This window comes from Vombatus ursinus, unplaced genomic scaffold (genome assembly GCF_900497805.2).
Source record: "Vombatus ursinus unplaced genomic scaffold, bare-nosed wombat genome assembly UNPS02008961.1, whole genome shotgun sequence".
NCBI lineage: Eukaryota > Metazoa > Chordata > Mammalia > Diprotodontia > Vombatidae > Vombatus > Vombatus ursinus.
The window spans coordinates 8,676,871-8,695,172 of record NW_020948739.1 but is presented as its reverse complement, the minus strand read 5'-3'; the positions used below and the strand labels follow the sequence as shown (position 1 = coordinate 8,695,172).

At 36.3% G+C, this 18,302-nt stretch overlaps 1 protein-coding gene across 4 annotated transcripts in view; it reads left to right on the top strand.

Moving 5' to 3' along the window:
- RRM2B (ribonucleotide reductase regulatory TP53 inducible subunit M2B) overlaps positions 1-18,302 on the top strand; it is a 127,249-nt gene that overhangs the window by 18,286 nt on the left and 90,661 nt on the right. For 2 of the 4 annotated variants that reach the window (XM_027849988.1, XM_027849987.1), the window contains exons 6-8: positions 4,748-4,881; positions 11,393-11,497; positions 12,296-12,409. In XM_027849988.1, coding sequence (XP_027705789.1) covers positions 4,748-4,881; positions 11,393-11,497; positions 12,296-12,409 — 353 coding nt within the window. Of the gene's footprint in view, positions 1-4,747; positions 4,882-11,392; positions 11,498-12,295; positions 12,410-14,039; positions 14,222-15,892; positions 17,875-18,302 lie in introns of those variants that run through there. The other 2 variants (XM_027849984.1, XM_027849986.1) reach the window with 2 other exon arrangements.

The window sequence follows — 18,302 nt, the reverse complement described above, 5'->3', positions numbered from 1 at the left end:
TAAATATCAGAGTTGGACTTGTCTTTGGTAGACAGAAGAAAGAGAAGTAAACCTTTGGGAAAAAAACAAATTTTATTGGATACTGTGATGATGAAACAAAATAGAGGGGGAGGAGAGAGAAAAGAGAGGAATACTATTTTTTCCTTTGAAACTATTGGGGAAAATATGGTTAGCATTCAAGAAATGTTTGTTGAATTGCTTTCCTGTGGCTAGGACAAACCTTGCACTGAGGTCTCTGTTTCGAGGAGAAGGAAGGGCCTTTGGAAGGAGGTAAAAAAGGAGAGAAGAATGAAAAGTCACATGGGCCCAATTGATGCCAAAGTTCTTTAAATGCTCCTTTTCATTAGTTATGTGAAATTGCACAAAACCCATAATCATTTGAAAGACATTGGCTTAGCTATGTACAGTGGGAAAAGACAGAGTGAAAACTACACATTTCCCAGATTACGACATGAAGTTGGATTAACACAATGAGCAGAACGGAATTGAAGACGATGAAGAAAGCGAGCCAAGCCCTATTTGGGAACTTTGGTGGTAATTTGTCTTCACATACTGCTTGTTGTCACCAAGGCCTATCTTTAACAACACTATTATCTTTCCAGTGGTGTTACAGAGTTGTAAATTATGGAATATTGTGATTTTAGAAACATCAAAGTTTTAGATCTAAAGGACAATGGGAAGATGCATGGTAGATCTGAGTAGGCTAACTTCGCCAACTTCTAATAGAAATGTGAACACTTCTCAAGTGTAAACACATTAGAAAGGAATATCAGGATGTATGTGATAGGAGAAAGATATGGACCAGTTGTATATGAGGAGTGAAGAATAAGAGAAATGAGAGCTGCAGTAGGAACTGTGAAATATGGAAGTAACTGGGAAGACCCCTAGTAATTTGGGTGGAAGATTTATGGAAGATTTTTGTAACCACATGGACAAGAATCACATAGGATGAGAGAGTATGGAGGCATTGTGATTTGTAGTAGTGGAGGGAACATCTACACAGATGAGATCATCGAAGTGTCAATAAATATAATCAGAGACACTTACACATAACGTGCTTTCAAAATCAGGTTTCTTATTTGTCAGCTAAAGTTGTCTAAATTATTTCAGAAGATATTATAGGAAGATATTCTGTCTATACTTCTGAGAGGCAGCAAGGCATAATGAATAGAGTGGTGAACTTGGAATTAGGAAAACCTAGTTTCGGTTCTGCTTCTTGACACTTGTTAGCTATGTAATCATGGTCAAATCAACTGAACTCTCTGAGATTCGTTTTCCTTATCTTTAAAATGGAAGTAATAGCATCCATACTGTCTATATCACACGTCTTTTTGATTCTCACAAAGCTCAAATAAGATGTAAAAAGATCTTTGTAAATTTTAAAGTCTACTATAAAAATTATTTGTTTTCTAATTATCAGTGAAGTGAATCCATGAATGATCCATCACATAATGATAAGGATAGGGACTGCACTTGTGATATTTTTAGTGTAGGGAATCCTAGATGAAACTCCCTCAACCAATTTAAGTTGGCACCTTCTGTGCAACTGGAGAGTCTTAGAAAGTTGCCTGGAGTTGAGGCCCCAGTGTCAGGGAGCCAGATTAAAATGTAATCGGGAAATGTTTAACAAAATAAATAAATATACAATGTAACATGGATAATGTTAATTTGTGGTTTTCCAAGTCAGTGAACCACCCTTTCTATTTGACCTTGACACACCTGACATAGAGCACTTAGAGTTAAAGTGACTTGCCAAGGGTCATTCAGCCAGTCTGTGTCAGAGGTGGCCTTGAGGCTTCCTGGCCCTGTATCCACTATACCATGCTCCTTCTATGAAGGCTGGTGATAATTGTTTAATATTAAGTTCTCAGTGTATTATATTCCACAGTGTGTATAAAAATAATTACAACTAAAGACAAGATTTTCTCATAAAAAAAGATGACACCACAATGGCAGATTAAGCAAAGGCACATTTTGATTTTCATTAGGTTCTGTTAGCCCATAGCAAGTGGACTAAAGGTACCTCCTGTTTATTTTTATTGCAGGGTGAACTTTAAATGAAAGCTATGTCTGTAAAACAAAAATACCAAATTGAATGTTTATTTGCAGGGAATACAAATGAAACAGTGCCTGCCCTCAAGGAGGTTACATTCTATTAGGGAAAACAATGTACATATATAATTATACAAAAAAATAATAAAATATAAGGTAATAGGAGTAGGCTCTGGAAGCTGTGGAGGATCAGTTGATGTTTCATATGGAAAGTGGTGGTTGATTTCAGTCTAGAAGGAAACAAGGGCTTCTAAGAAGTGGAGGTGAGGAGGAAGGACATTCAAAAACTAATGGTATAAAACACCTGTGGGTATACCTGGGAGTACATCTGCCAAAACAAACCCAGGAACTACATAATCAAAATTATAAAAAACTTATTATACACATAAAATTAGATTTAAATAATTGGAGAAATATTAATTGTTCATGGGTAGGCAGGGCCAATATAATAAAAATGACAATTTTCCCCGAGCTAAGTTGTGTATTCAATGCCATCCCAATTAAATTACCAAAAAATTATTTTACTGAATTAGAAAAAATAATAGCGAAATTCATTTGGAAGAACAAAAAGTCAAGAATATCAAAGGAAATAATGGAAAAAAATGTAAAGAAAGGAGGTTTAGCAGTACCAGATCTTAAATTATATTTAAAGCAGTAATTATCAGAACTATCTGGTACTGGCTAAGAAATAGAAAGACAGATCAATGGAACAGAGTAGAACATGCAGTTTATAGCAGCAGTTAAATATAATAACCTTGTATTTGACAAGTGTAAAGACTTAAGATTTGGGGATAAGAATTCCTTATTTGGTAAAAATTGTTGGGAAAACTGGAAAGCAGTATGGCAGAAATTGGGCATAAACCAATATCTTACACTGTTTACCAAGATAAGGTCAAAATGGATACCTGACCTAGATATAAGAGAGATATTACAAGAAAATTAGGACATGGACATTACTGATACTACTTTTCAGACTTATGGATAGTGGAACAATTTATTAATAAAGGAGAGAGAGAGAAAACAGAGTGAGATATAAAATGGATAATTTCAATTACATTAAGTTAATTTTTGTACAAACAAAACAAATGTAACCAAGATCAAAAAGAAAGCAGAAGATTGGGAGAAAATTTTATGGATGGTTTCTCAGATAAAGGTCTTATCTTTCAAATATGTGAAGAACTTTGTTAAATCTGTAAGAATAGGAGTCATTCCCCAATTGATAAATGGTCAAAGGATATGAACAGGAAGTTTTACAATGAAGAGGTCAAAACAATTTGTAGTCATATGAAAAAATGTTCTAAATTATTATTTATTTTTTTTTTTTGGCTAGGCAGTGGGGTTAAATGACTTGCCCAGGGTCACACAGCTGGTAAGTGTTATGTGTCTGAGGCCAGGTACTTCTGAATCCAGGGCTGGTACCCTATCTACTGTGCCACCTAGCTGCTCCTCTAAATCATTATTGATTAGAAAAATACAACTTAAAACAGTCTTGAGATATCATTTTATACTTACCAGATTGGCTAAAATAATTGAAGGGGAAAGTGATAAATGTTGGAGAGGATGTGGAAAAAATGGGACACTAATTCATTGTTGGTGGAATTGTAAACTGATCCAGTCATTTTGGAAAGCAGTCTGGAATTATGCCCAAAGAGTTATTGAACTGCCTATATCCTTTGATTCAGCAATACCACTACTAGGTTTATTTCTAAAGATTACTAGGAAAAAAAGAAAAGTGTTCTAAAATGTTTATAGCAGCTCTTCTTGTGGTGGCAAAGAACTGGAAATTGCAAGGATGCCCATCATTTGGGGGAATGGCTGAACAAGTTGTGGTTTATGATTATGGTGGAATACTACAGTACTGTAAAAAAAATGATAACCTTGGAGGCAGCTAGGTGGCACAGTGGATAGAGCACCGGCCCTGGAGTCAGGAGGACCTGAGTTCAAATCCGACCTCAGACACTTGACACTTACTAGCTCTGTGAGGCTAGGCAAGTCACTTAACCCCATTGCCTAGCAAAAAACAAAAAACAAACAAAGAAATGATAAGCTCAATGATATTAGAAAAAACATGGAAAGATTTGCATGAGATAATGAAGAGCAAAATGAGTAGAACCAAGAAGACATTGTGTATAGTAACAGCAATATTATTTTAAGGACGATTTTGAGCAAATAAGTTGTTATAAATACCCAAGTTAACTATTATAAATACCCAAAATAACCATAAAGTATATATGAAGAAAGATGCTATCTGCATCTAGAGAAAGACTTGATAAATAGAAGTATGTATAGAATAATTTTAGATATATATAGAAATACCTGTTTGTATCTAATGGTGGTCATCTCTAAGACTGGGAGGTGGGAGGGAGAGGGAAGGGGAAAAATGAGAAAAAAAAGAAATTTACATGATAACTTTGCATGTTTGAAGAGCAAATTGTACATGGTGGATTTGTAGTTTCATGTGGAATCATCTTTTTTGTTGTGCTGTGCTATAGAAATGCTTGTTTTATTCCATGAATTAAAATAAATTTTTAAAAAATGCCTAATGGCAAATACTTTTGGCTAGGATGTGTCTTCCTATTTTATGCCTTGACTGATGTTTACTATCAGAAAATCATTGAGCAGGATTATTTCAGTTCTATCTTAAAAAGAATTTTGCATTTTAGTCTGTTTAAAGTGAATACATGTTATATAACAGGAGAAAGAGTGATTGCATTTGCTGCTGTGGAAGGGATTTTCTTCTCGGGCTCTTTTGCTGCTATATTCTGGCTTAAGAAGAGAGGTCTTATGCCTGGACTCACTTTCTCCAATGAACTCATCAGCAGAGATGAGGTAAGGTATGAATTCTAATTGTGATATGCAAGATTATCCATGAAATCCATTTCTCATTTTTTCTTTGCCGTAAAAAAATGCTCATTGTGACTCAGAATAAAAAAGGAAGGTTCAAATATTTTTCAGGGTAGTTCATCTTTTACAAAGAAAAATGGTTCCCTGGACTAATATTTTGAAATTGGTACCCCAAAGAAAACCTCCAAATACTGACCATCTGAGAATGCTGTCTCAGCATTGCATGACCCTCTCAGTTACAATTAATAATAGAAAAATCACAGTAGCTTTTGGCACTGTTGATGTATTTTTAAGGTCACTTACATTTTTTCATAGGGAAATCAGGGAAATGTCAACTGTTACTGGAAAACTGCTTTTATTACACAGCAGGCCCTTGGTATTTATGAGAGGACACATTCTAAAGGCCTTTGGAAGAATATTATGTGGTATTGATGATAATAGGAGAGGAATACACATATATAATAATCTCCCATTTCTCTTTCTTACTTACTTTCTTTTAGTAATAGAGGAGCAATTAGATATGAAGTTTCTAGATTGAACTGAACTAGCCACAACTGGACCACTTGGGAAGAGCTGAAAGAACCTGAGATTCTCAACCTTTCAGATGAGATCTAATATTTTAACTAGTATGTTGATAGCCTATATCAGTCCTAGGTAAAAATGAGGCAATGCTTTTTTCCATTGTCCAACTTACTGTGCTCTTGGGATGCATTAAGAGAAGTAGTGTCCAGAATGAGGGTGATGATAGCTCCACTCAATAGTACATTGCCTTCATCAAACCACATCTGAAGTGTTCTGTCAGTTTTGGGCATCAGATTTTAGGAAGGAGGTTAATAAACTGAAGAGTATACCAGGGAGGGTGACTAAAGCTTAAGATCATATTTGAAATTGGTTCGAAGGACTGGAGACCTGTAACCTGGAAAAGAGAAGACTTGGGAGGATGCATTAAGACTGCCTAGCTCTCTTTAAGTATTTGAAGGGTCATACAGAAAAAGGATTACACTTGTTTGGCTTCAAAGGGAAAACCTGGGAGCAGTGGATAGACATTGTAAAGAAGCCAACTTAGGGAAAACATCCCAGAGCTATCCAGAAGTGAGTGGGCTGCCTCCAGTAGTAATTGGGTCCCCATTTCTTTGAGGTCCTTCTCTGTCTCCTTTGCTGGATCCTCCTCCAGATCATGCCCTCTAACTATGTTTCGCTTGGTGATCTTATTAGCTCCCATGGACTTAATTACCATCACTATGCTGATGATTCTCACAACTTTGGTCTCCAGCTTCTCTGCTGACTTCTAATTTCACATTTCCAACTCCCTTTCAGACATCTCCAACTTGATGTCCAGTAGGTATCTTAAACTCAATATGTCCAAAACAGAATTCATTATGTTTTCCCCTAAACCCTCCCCACTCTCCCCTCCTACCTCTTATTACTGTAGAGGATGACACTGTCCTTCCAAATCCATCAGGCTCACAACCTAGCTATCATCCTAGACTCCTCTTTCACTCCCATATCCAATCTGTTACCAAGGCCTGTCAATTTCACCTTTGCAACATCTCTTGAATATAACCCCTTTTCTCCTCTGACATTGTCATCAGTCTAATACAGATCCTTATCACCTCATAACTCACCTATTGCAATAACCTGCTGGTGGGTTTGTCTGCCTCAAGTCTCTCCCCACTCCAGTCTATCCTTCATTCAGCCTTCAAAGTGATTTTCCTAAAGCCTCCTGGTTGTGGCAGATCCTCATTCAGAAAGCTCCATTGGCTCCCTGTCCACCTTCAGGATCAAACCCAACATGCTCTGTTTAGCATTCAGAGCCTTTCAGAACGCTCCCCTCCTTCTCAGCTGTCCTCTGCTATTCAAGTCTTCTTACACCTTACTCCCCACCATTCTGATTCAGTGACACTGGCTTCCTGGCTATTCCAGGAACAACATACTCCATTGCTTAGCTCCTGGTGTTTTCTCTGGCTGTTCCCATGCCTGAAATGTTTTCCTTTCTCATCTCTGCCTTTCCCCAACTCATCTTAATTTTAATGCCTTCCCTTTTAAAATTATTTCCTGTTTATCCTTTATATAGCTTGTTTGTACATATATGTTTGCATGTTGTCTCCTTCATTATATTGTGAGCTCCTTGGTGGCAGGGGCTGTCTTTTGTCTCTTAGTGATTATCACATTGGCTAGCACATAGGGGGAACTTAATAAGTGTTTATTGACTGATGGACTGAGGTCTTCAGATTAAGGCTGGATGACCACTTTAGGTGCATGTTGTAGAGGAGATTATTGGTCGGGTATGTTTAGGCTAAATAGCTTCTAAAGGTAGAGATTTCTCTCTTGCTCTTCAGACATTTAGTGACTTGATATCTTTAGTCTCTCCTAAGTATCATGCCTCATACAAGACTTTTCCTTTAAATTTTTTCTTCCTTCTTCCATATCTTGACCAAAACTCCTATTCTCTGAGTGCTCAGATAAATGTTAACCTGATATCTTAGTGAACAGTTATTCACACCTTAGTATGAATAATCTCTTATAGCTGAAATACATCTGGGAGTTATTTTTTTTTGGGGGGGGAATCTAGCTTTCAAATGTTACTTGCCTATTCCTGCCAATACCCTGTATACCTTATTAACTGTTTTCCCGAGAGTAAAATATGTGGAATATGGAATCAGTTTTGTCAAAAGAACCTTTAGCTTTCTTTATCTCCAGGTAGAACAAGGTGTTTGTTTACAACATGAATCTCCTTGTAATTTCATCAACATTTCCAGAAATCCAAGATGGAGTAGGGGAAGAAAATTGAACAATACTGGTAGCAAAAATTACTAAATTGTGGGGAATATCCCCTGTCTATCTTTATTTACCCAGCCCATTGTCTTATCTTTATTTAATAAGAAGTTAAATTACATTATCTATACCCTTTTCAGTGATACCTTATGAAATTAAAACTGTAAGAAAGAAAGCAACTTTCCTTAGCCCTACTAATATTTGTTACTTTTAACAACCCCATTTCCAAATTGCTCCCTCAAGTGCACTACTTAACAAATGGACTTATCCTTACCATATATGATGTTTAAGGAATAGGAAAACCATATTGATTTTGGACTGCACTACTGAAGAATTTCAGTGATTTCCTTGAAGGTGACCTTTGTCTAAGTAAATATGAAAGCATTATTGCTGAGCAATGACTATAAAAATATTGCAGAGGGCGGAGCCAAGATGGCAGAGGGAAAGCAGTGACTTGCTTGAGCTCTCCCTCAAACCCCTCCAAATACCTATAAAAAAATGACTCTAAACAAAATCTAAAACAGCAGAACCCACAAAAAAACAGAGTAAAACAAATTTCCAGCCCAAGACAACCTGGATGGCCGATCAGAAAGGTATATCGCGCCGGGTGGGGAGAGGAGTGCAGTTTGGTGTGGGCGCACAGGCAACAGCGAACCTGGAGCAGGCCTCAGAGGATTGAATCGCAGGCAGCTGTGACAGTTTCCAGACCTCTCAACCAACCCACAAACGCCAAAGACAGCTTAGAAGGTCAGTGGGAAAAGTCTTTGACTGCGGTGAGAGAGAGAAGCTAGGTCCAGGGCAGCAGCTGCCTCCTGAGCTTCTAGCCCACAGACTGAGGGGGAATCGAGTGGCTGATCAGAGAGGGATTGCAAGGATCTCTTTGCTAGGGCTGAGGCAGGAATCTCTTGCTTTACCTGTGCTTGTATCTGGGTCACAGTTCTGAGGTATGGTCCTGGGGCGAGAAGGAGTGCTGACCTGGTAGAGCTTGTTGTGGCGGTAGAGAGGAAACACCTTGCCCCTTATCATAGCACCTTGGAAGAACTGAAAACTTTCAGGTCCCTGGAAGTATCTCTGAAAATAGCTGTACAAACCCCTGAAGCTTAGGACAGTACACTCTTCACATTGGAAGCAGACTCTTACCTTAACAAAGAGTTTAAAACTCAAATAATTGGTTGGGATCATGAGCAGGCAGCACAAAAAGAGTCAGACTATATTATCTTACTCTGGTGACAAAGAAGATCAAAACATACAACCAGAAGAAGACAACAAAGTCAAAGCCTCCAAGAAAAATATGAATCAGTTGCAGGCCTTCGAAGAGTTCAAAAGGGATTTTGAGAAGCAAATAAGAGAAGTAGAGGAAAAACTGGGAAGAGAATGAGAGTGATGCCAGAAAATCATGAAAAACAAGTCAACAGCTTGCTAAAGGAGACCCAAAAATATACTGAAGGAAATAACACCTTAAAAAATAGCCTAACCCAAATGGCGAAAGAGGTCCAAAAAGCCAATGAGGAGAAGAATGCCCTAAAAAGCAAAATTGGCCAAATGGAAAAGGAAGTCCCAAAGATTACTGAAGAAAATACTTCCTTAAAAATTAGAATAGAGCAATTGAAAGCTAGTGACTTTATGAGAAATCAAGATACTGTAAAACAAATCCAAAAGAATGAAAAATTAGAAAACAATGTGAAATATCGCATTGGAAAAAGAACTGACCTGGAAAATAGATCTAGGAGAGAGAATTTAAAAATTATTGGACTATCTGAAAGCCATGATCAAAAAAAGAGCCTAGACATCATCTTTCAAGAAATTTATCAAGGAAAACTGCCCTGATATTTTACAACCAGAGGGCAAAATAGAAATGGAAAGAATCTACCGATCTCCTCCTAAAAGAGATCCCCAAAGGAGAACTCCTAGGAATATTGTAGCCAAATTCCAGAGTTCCCAGGTCAAGGAGAAAATATTACAAGCAGCCAGAAAGAAACAATTCAAGTATTGTGGAAACACAATCAGGATAACACAAGATTGAGCAGCTTCTACATTAAGGGACTGCAGGGCATGGAATATAATATTCCGGGGGGCAAAAGAGATAGGATTACAACCAAGAATCACCTACCCAGCAAAACTGAGTATAATCCTTCAGGGGGAAAAATGGTCATTCAGTGAAATAGAGGACTTTCAAGCATTCTTGATGAAAAGACCAGAGCTGAATAGAAAATTTGACTTTCAAATACAAGACTCAAGTGGAACATGAAGAGGTAAACAGGAAAGAGAAATCATAAGACACTTACAAAGGTTGAACTGTTTACATTCCTGCATGGAAAGATGATATTTGTAACTCATGAGACCTTTGTTAGTATTAGGGTAGTTGGAGGGAAAAGATTGTATGTATGTATATATAGATAGATGGCACAGGGTGAGTTGAAGATGAAGGGGTCATATCTGGAGAATAAAAGTAAGGGGTGAGAGAGGATTATACTAGGAGAAGGAGAAAGGGAGAGGTAGAACGTGGTAAATTATCTCACAAAAAAACAGAAAAGAAAAGGCTCTTACAGTGGAGGGGAGACGGAGGAAGGTGAGAGGGAATGAGTGAATCTTATTCTCATAGGACTTGACTTAATGAGGGTATAACATACACACTCAATTGGGTATGGAAATCTGTCTTACCCTACAGGAAAATAGGGGGAGAAGGGGACAAGAGAGTAGGGGGATGATAGAGAGGACGGCAAATTGGGAAAGGGGGTAATCAGAAGCAAATACTTCTGAGGAGGGACAGGGTCAAAAGAAAGAGTAGAATAAATGGGGGGGAGGGATAGGATTAAGGGAAATAGAGTTAGTTTTTCACAGCATGTCTACTATGAAAGTATTTTGCATAACTGCACATGTATAGCCTATATTGAGTTGCTTGCCTTTTCAATGAGGGTGGGTGGAGAGGGAGGAAGGGACAAAATTTGGAACTCAAAGTTTTAAAAAGACGTGTTTAAAAGAAAAAGTTTTCACATGCAACTGGGAAATAAGAAATGCAGGAAATGAGGTACAGAAATCTATCCTGCCCTACAGGAAAATAGAAGGGGAAGGGGTTAAGAGAAGGGGGGAAGAAACAGAAGGGAAGGCAGACTAGGGAAAGGGGTATTCAGAATGCAAGCTGTCTTGGGGTGGGGGAGAGGCAAGATGGGGTGAAAATTTGGAACTCAAAATCTTGTGGAAGTAAATGTTGAAAACTAAAAATAAATAAACTTATTAATAAAAAAAATTGCAAGAAGAATAGTTAAGCTATTTAAGAGTACAGATTTTTTTTAATGACCCTAAGTATCTATTCGCATACAAACAATAGAAAATATTTTTGCACTTAAGCACTTTTGTACTTTGCACTTAAGCAGCTCCTATAAGAGCTTATAGGAAGTAGCATTTTTGTTATCTTGCTCTAGTTATTTTATATACTTAAAAGTAACAAAATTGCAATGGTTTCAAACTATTATGTAGGCATTTTCATAAAATCAGACCTTGCCCTAGTTTATGAAGTTTCATGAATTAGTATTATCTGGATATTCATTATTCTTTCCTGTTGTATTTCTTCTGTGTTCACATAAATATTTCTGTGTTAGTTAGAAGTTTCTTGAGATCTTGGAATGTGCCTTTTGAAAAAAACAAACTTGTTCCATATAACATACCACAATATGTGAAAATAATTTTTGGATTATGATTTTTTTCCCCCACTGTTTCTTAGGGTCTTCATTGTGACTTTGCTTGTTTGATGTTTCATTACTTAGTGAATAAGCCTTCAGAAGAAAGGGTCAAAGAGATCATCATCAATGCTGTTGAAATAGAACAGGTAAACAGGGAAACCTTTATACAGTTTCACCGTAACATGCTGATACGGCATTAATAATTTGGCACTTTTATCCTATGTACCTAATTCTAATACAGAAGCAGCAGAGAAATGCATTTTTGCAGCTTTAATAATTTGGCACTCTTATCCGATATACCTATTTCTAATACAGAAGCAGCATAGAAATGCATTTTTACAGCTTTAAGAGCTGAATCTAAACTTGGAGGGTTTTTTTTCTCCCTCTCCTTAATTATACTTTATACTTATCCCCAAGTTCACAATATCCTTTAATTTTCATTCTCTTTTATTTTCTTATGGACTTTCTCACCTTCATATTTCTGTACATCCTGTCCTTGACACCTCGAGTGACCAACAACTCTGCAGATTCTAGTTCATAATAACGAAAGGGGAATCCTAACAAAAACAGTACAGGAAAAAGCAGTTCCCTTTTCTTCTCTCATAGCAGGAGCCTAATCAGCCCTAAGATCATAGTAAAATACTTTTTAAAAATAATATTGTTGTATAAGATAGTTATGAAATACTTTGTCTTAGGAGGATGATGTTACACTCACAAGAAACTGATTTGATATATTCTTTCATGGAAATGCACATTGATTTATTACATTATTATGTATTATATGATATGTCATATTACATATTATACTGTTATTACAATCACATGGACTTTCCTTTAAACATGATATATTTCCTATAAAAACACTTTCTGGTCAGCACATAGTCAATTATTTAATGTTATTAATATCGGAGTGTGCCCCTCTTTTTGTTTTGCTTTTTTCCTAGGAGTTTTTAACTGACGCCTTACCAGTTGGCCTAATTGGCATTAATTGCATTTTGATGAAACAGTACATTGAGTTCGTAGCAGACAGATTGCTTGTGGAGCTTGGGTTCTCAAAGGTAAAGTGTTTTTGAAAATTGAAAAAACAACAGTTATTAATTGGTAAGGCCCTCTGATCAAGTAAGGTCTCCTAAAATTTTTACTTCACAACTGTGAAGGTAATAATGAATTGTGTTATCCCCAAAATATGTATGACAGGTGCACAAATGTAATTTTTCCAAAATCTCCTATAGTAACAAAAGGAAATTCTCAGCATTGAACTATTCAGAAAACTTAATGTTGGTGCTAACAAGCATCAATCCAATACTTAGTAATATATTTGATTTTAGCTAACAGGGTTATCTTTTAATAATTTCACCTAAACAAGTCAAACTATATATGTTGTGTTTTTCTAACTTCCTACCATGGACAAATGCCACTGACCTTGAGTTAATATGTAACTGGTCCAAATTCACAAGTGTGTATGAATGTGCACACATGTGTTTGTTAGAAGGACCTAGCTTCAGTCAATATTTTCACGTAATCACAGCCCTTAAGATGCAGAGTCTTACTTAAGCTAACAAATGATTATCTTGTGTGTAGAATGAACTACAAATAGATCTCTTATCAATGAATTGTGATTTTGAATTTCGTTCCATGTTTGTTCTTCAGCCTAAATAGACCCGAAGGGACAGTTCATGGTTGCAGGCAATGGTACTCGGTTGTCATTCCTTTGCAGTTTTAGCTTTTGTTTGCCTAGTTTGAAGCTTTGACATTTCAGATAGGCTGAGATGTCCTTTCTTTGACTCAGCAATTCAATGGATGGTGCATGAACTTTCCTTTGGAGCATTCACAGCATATGTGTGTTTTGCCTGCTCTGGATATGGTTGTCCTATTTCAGTGTCACAGTATCACATAGTCACATAATTTAAGACTTGGAAGAGACAGCCAGCTCTACCCAATGGGTGGATCCCCACCATAACCTACCTGGGTATTCATCCCACCTCTGCCTGAAGACTGCCAAAAGAGGGGAATATGTCCTATACTTGCTTTGACATACGTGGTCTCTTTTGATTGTCTCTCTTTCCATATCCTGTTGCTGATACTGAGTATTGCTAGGCCTTCTAGTTTCTAAGAATATAATGGCCTGCAGTTCTATTTTAATATTCCTAATAGTCATGTTAATGGAGCTATTAAACTATCTTGATCATATCTGTAGCAAATTTACATAACCAGCTATAAATTGTAGGGTGGGTTTTTTAGTTGGCATTACATTTTGAGGCTTATGCTGAACTTGATTTGACTTTCTGTTTCTTGGCATATCAGTGCATTGCTAGACACTATACAACTAAGGTGGCAGAATTCAATGTTTGGTTTTCATTCAGTTACTTCACCTATGTGTGCCTCCATTTTCCTGTTTTAAAGTAGGAATGTTCTTTTATATTTCTGTTAATGAAAAGAGTTGAAGGGGGAGAACAAAATTAAATAGTTTCTGCAAGTCTTGACTAAAAGCTCCAAATTTCTTTATTCACATAAATAAAAATATGATAAGCTTCTGTAAGAGGTGAAATTTTGTAGGCTAATGGTTTAACCTCTCTACATGACAAAGTAGATATCAGTAATGGAAAGCTTCATGGCATGTTAGAGCAGATTTCTTGAGAGATGAGATTTTGCTTCTTCAGAATCTCTAATGCATTTTTTTTTCTTCAGGTTTTTCAGTCAGATAATCCCTTTGATTTCATGGAAAATATTTCTCTGGAAGGGAAAACAAATTTTTTTGAAAAAAGGGTCTCAGAATATCAGCGTTTTGCAGTTATGGCAGAAACAACAGACAATGTCTTCACCTTGGATGCAGATTTTTAATCCAGTTTTCTAGATGCTCCTCCTTGTTGGTAAATGACAGTCGTCTTTTCTCTCCATTTTTCTCCAGTCCTAGTTGTCAAAAGAGAAGCTCAAATACAGTTCCATTAAAGTAAAAAGTGCTATAATTTTCTTTTTAAAAATCTGAGTATACCTTAGATGCTTTTATTTGGGGTCGTGGAGAAATAGGACTGCATTTTTTAACAATGTTTTTTTTGAGATTTTATTAATTTTGTGGTAAATAGGGTAGAACTGGTAGTGATGGCTGCACTAATGCATTAATGGGGGTGGAAGGGAGTCTGTCTTCCCTACAAAGTTTTGGTGAATTAAAAAATATCGCCTTCTTTCTACTCCTCTTCCCCAAGATAGTAGACCCAGAAATCTGTGCTAACGTAATAGTTGGAGAAAGTCCTCAATATTTTTAATGTTTAAGGAAAGACAATTATGATTTTCCAGAGAAGATGGGGATTGTTAGCAAGGGAGTATATTCCTTTTACAAACATGAGATAGACATTCTTAGGAAGATTTTCATTGATGATCTTTGGAGATGAGCTGAAAATAAGTGATCCAATGATGGGCAAGCAAAGTTGGGCAAAACTGAAAATCTTTTAGAAAACATCTTAGATAGTTAGGTGATACAGTGCTAGAATTGGGGTCAGAAGACCAGAGTTCAAATCCCACCTCAAACACTAACTCTGTGACACTGGGCAAGTCACTTAACTTCTGTCTGCCTCAATTTCCTTGTCTGTAAAATAGGAAAAATAATGGCACTTGCCTCCTTAGGTTGTTGTGAGGATAAAATCAGATATTTATAAAGTGCTTTGCAAACCTTAAAGCACTATATAAATGCTAATTATTGTTATTATTTTTAAGTAGAGAAAAGATACGGATGCAGATCCAGGAAATCTGTAATATGCTAAGTAAGAATAGAGTTGTAGGACAGAAATAGGGAGAAAATGGGATTCTTAGTAGGTAGTATTAGAGAACATTCAAGATGCAGGCCAAATGCTACTTCCTGCATGAAACTTCCCTCATGTCTTCCTCCACACTGTAACTAGAAGCATGGCTTAAATCTTTTCCTAGATTATAAGCTGTTTGGGGGTAGAGGCTTTGACTTATTTATCTTTGTGTTTTCCCCAGAACCTAACACGATGTCTTACATATGATAAGTGTTCTTGATAAATCTTTCCTAATGTTAAATGAGTTATTGCTACTAAGATACCAGGTAAGGTGGTGAGATAATTGACCCTGTAAGAAGCAGGTTCAACAAGAAGCCAAAAAGAAATGTTATCTGCTACCCACACAGAAAAGGGCCTTGTTCCTTCAGAAACCAAAAGGATGTCTGACGACAGCATCTTGGCTTAGGACTTGCATGTATTAAATAGAGGAAAAGCTCGGGTACTTAAATAAGATTCTTCAGCCTAAACTTGGATTAATGACTGGAAGCACCTGAAAAGAAATATTTAATGCTTTTAGAAGTGTTCCAGGTTAACAGAGTAATGTGGGCCAGGTGTCTAGATGTATATACCTCAATTGTATGTCATTTGTATAACCATACTATAGTAAGTGTTCTTAGTGCACTTGAAACTATGTTAAACTGCTGAGGGAGAAAGAATACCATGATGGCCGAGGTGGAGGAGGGCCAGTGCCTCTGAGCAGACCTATGACAGATAATCTTTCCTCTCCCTTCTCTTACCTTCAAGTGGTAGCAGCAAAGCAAAGGGAGCAGAGATCCAGCAAGCAACGGGACAGAGGATGTATCATCTTTTGTTTCTTCTCATGAGTACTTTTTAAAAGTGGCTGGAAAGACCAGTTGCATTTTGTCAGTTTCCTAGTTTACAACCTTCAGAATTTGTTTTCAAACAAATTCTTGATCATTTGGTTTCTTGATGGTTGTGTGTAAAGCTTATTTGTACTAGATTGGGGAAAGTATTTAGCTATTATTGAAGGTAGAGTTCTTTCATAGCTATATTGAAATGTTGAAAACAGTAATTTTATCAAATGAAAAACTTTCTACATCAGATATGTTTTTTTCCCTTGTTCAATTTGTAGAGGTTGTTCTGTGTATTTATGGGACAGTTGTATCATTTTATATCAAGTCTGTTGAGATCTGACTTTGTTTTGTCTTGTTCCATCACTAAACTTAGGCAACATAGACTTTTAGAATAATATCTGTACTTCCTGCGCAAAATTTCAAGGGCGTATGTCTGTAGAATGAGATTTAGTTTTAACCAGAAATGGCTTGCATGATTTCAAAATGAAGGAAGGAAAAGTTCTCAGTCCTTTGTATTGAATTCAGATCCTTCTGTTATATTGGTAAATGCCTTAATGTCAACCATATTTATTTATAGCAGCAATAAACTATCAGTAAGAGGGCAGAGAAATTTCATACTGATTTTTAATATATTGGCTTACAATAAAAAGCATTCTACACTCCCTCTTCAGTACTTCACTTTGCATGTATATTTTATTATCATGACATTTTATTCTCAGTTCTTAAGGAACTTAAGTTCTACAACTTTCTACAAATAAACAACAGTTTATTTGTAATTTACAACTTTATTATAGCCTAAGTATTTAAATTATGGTTATGATTAAAACACATTTTATCATTTGGTCCTATAAAATCTAGAATTATGGGACTGGGAGTTCTGCTTCCAGGAAAGTAGGATTTTGTTATGTTTATAAGATATAAAGAATTGAAAATAACTATTCCTACAATGTAGGAACCAATCCAGTCATGACCTAATGTTATGAGGTTTTTGCTATTCTCATTTAATAATGTCTAATTCTTGATTGTTTTGCCACCCCATCCACCTTTATTAGGAGAAAAATGATTGCTAAGAAAACAGCAGTTTGCACACTGAAAAAAATTAGTTAATCAGAATTTAGTGTTTTGTAGTATGATAACATTACTGTCATGGCATTTTGAAATTTCAGTTGTATAGTTTAAGGCCAAATGTCAGTCACTAATTTTTTTTAAATGCTGATGACTCAGAAAACTGTTAATGGGATATACAGCGTGCTACCACATGGTCATCAGTTTTCATGCAAGCCAAAATATAAGTACAGCTGCTATGCCATAGGTGTTTTAACTAAGGAGAATAAATTGGTGCCTGACTCAGGAACTCACACCAAAACTGTCTGCCTTTCTTATAGGGTCATCCAGGGCCAACTGATGAGTGGCTCCCAAACAGGAACATGTATGTCTTGTTCTTGTAACCCTTTTAAATGATTATCTCCCAATGAGGGCTATGTAGATTGCCTATAGATTTGAAGGAAGAAGGGGTAGGATTATTGAAATTCTTATTGTACTTGCTCTAAGAAAAGAGGGTTTCAACTTTAATCCTATTGGTTTAATCCTTTTCAAAGAAGAATATAGATTCAAATGCTGTGAAATATTGATAGGTTTTCTTAAATAAAACTATAGCAATCCTAGAACTTTTATTTAAGTTAATGATGCTAATTTATGCTTCTGACTTTACTGTTTCATATAAAGCTCTGTTTTAATAATATCTGAGTTGTCCAGCATTTCACAGTATTTAGAGGGTACTCCCTGTGTACAGAGAATATGCTATTAGGCATTGTGTACCTAAATCCCTTGTTTTATTTTGTCTTTATATGAAGTATTTTGTACTCAATCAGTCTACTATTTATGTCCATAATTAAAGTTTTCCAAAGAACATGTTATACTTTTTGGTCTGATTATTTTCTAGTTTATCATGATTGAAGTAAAATGCATCATAGCAACCTCAGTTCATGTGTTTTTAAGAAAGAATCTTCCTTAGGTCAAGACCTCTTTTTCAAATGCAAGGTTTTTTTTTAATAGTTCCTCATCAAAGGTACATTCACTAGCTATTTGGGTAGTCAGGAACATAGAAACTTAGAATCAGAAACACCTCAGAATCCAAGAAGGAGTCCGACCCCCAAAGTTGCAGTCTAGAAACTGAAATTGGAGATGTGAGTAAAGGAAAGAGTACAGCCAAACACAAGAATGAAATGCCGGGCACTGAGAGAAGCCCAATAGGTAAACCCAGAAGAAAGTTATGTTCAAAATAAGTCCAAGTTGAGTCTCACAGAAAAGAATGTCTTAACCACAAGAACTGCAAGAGT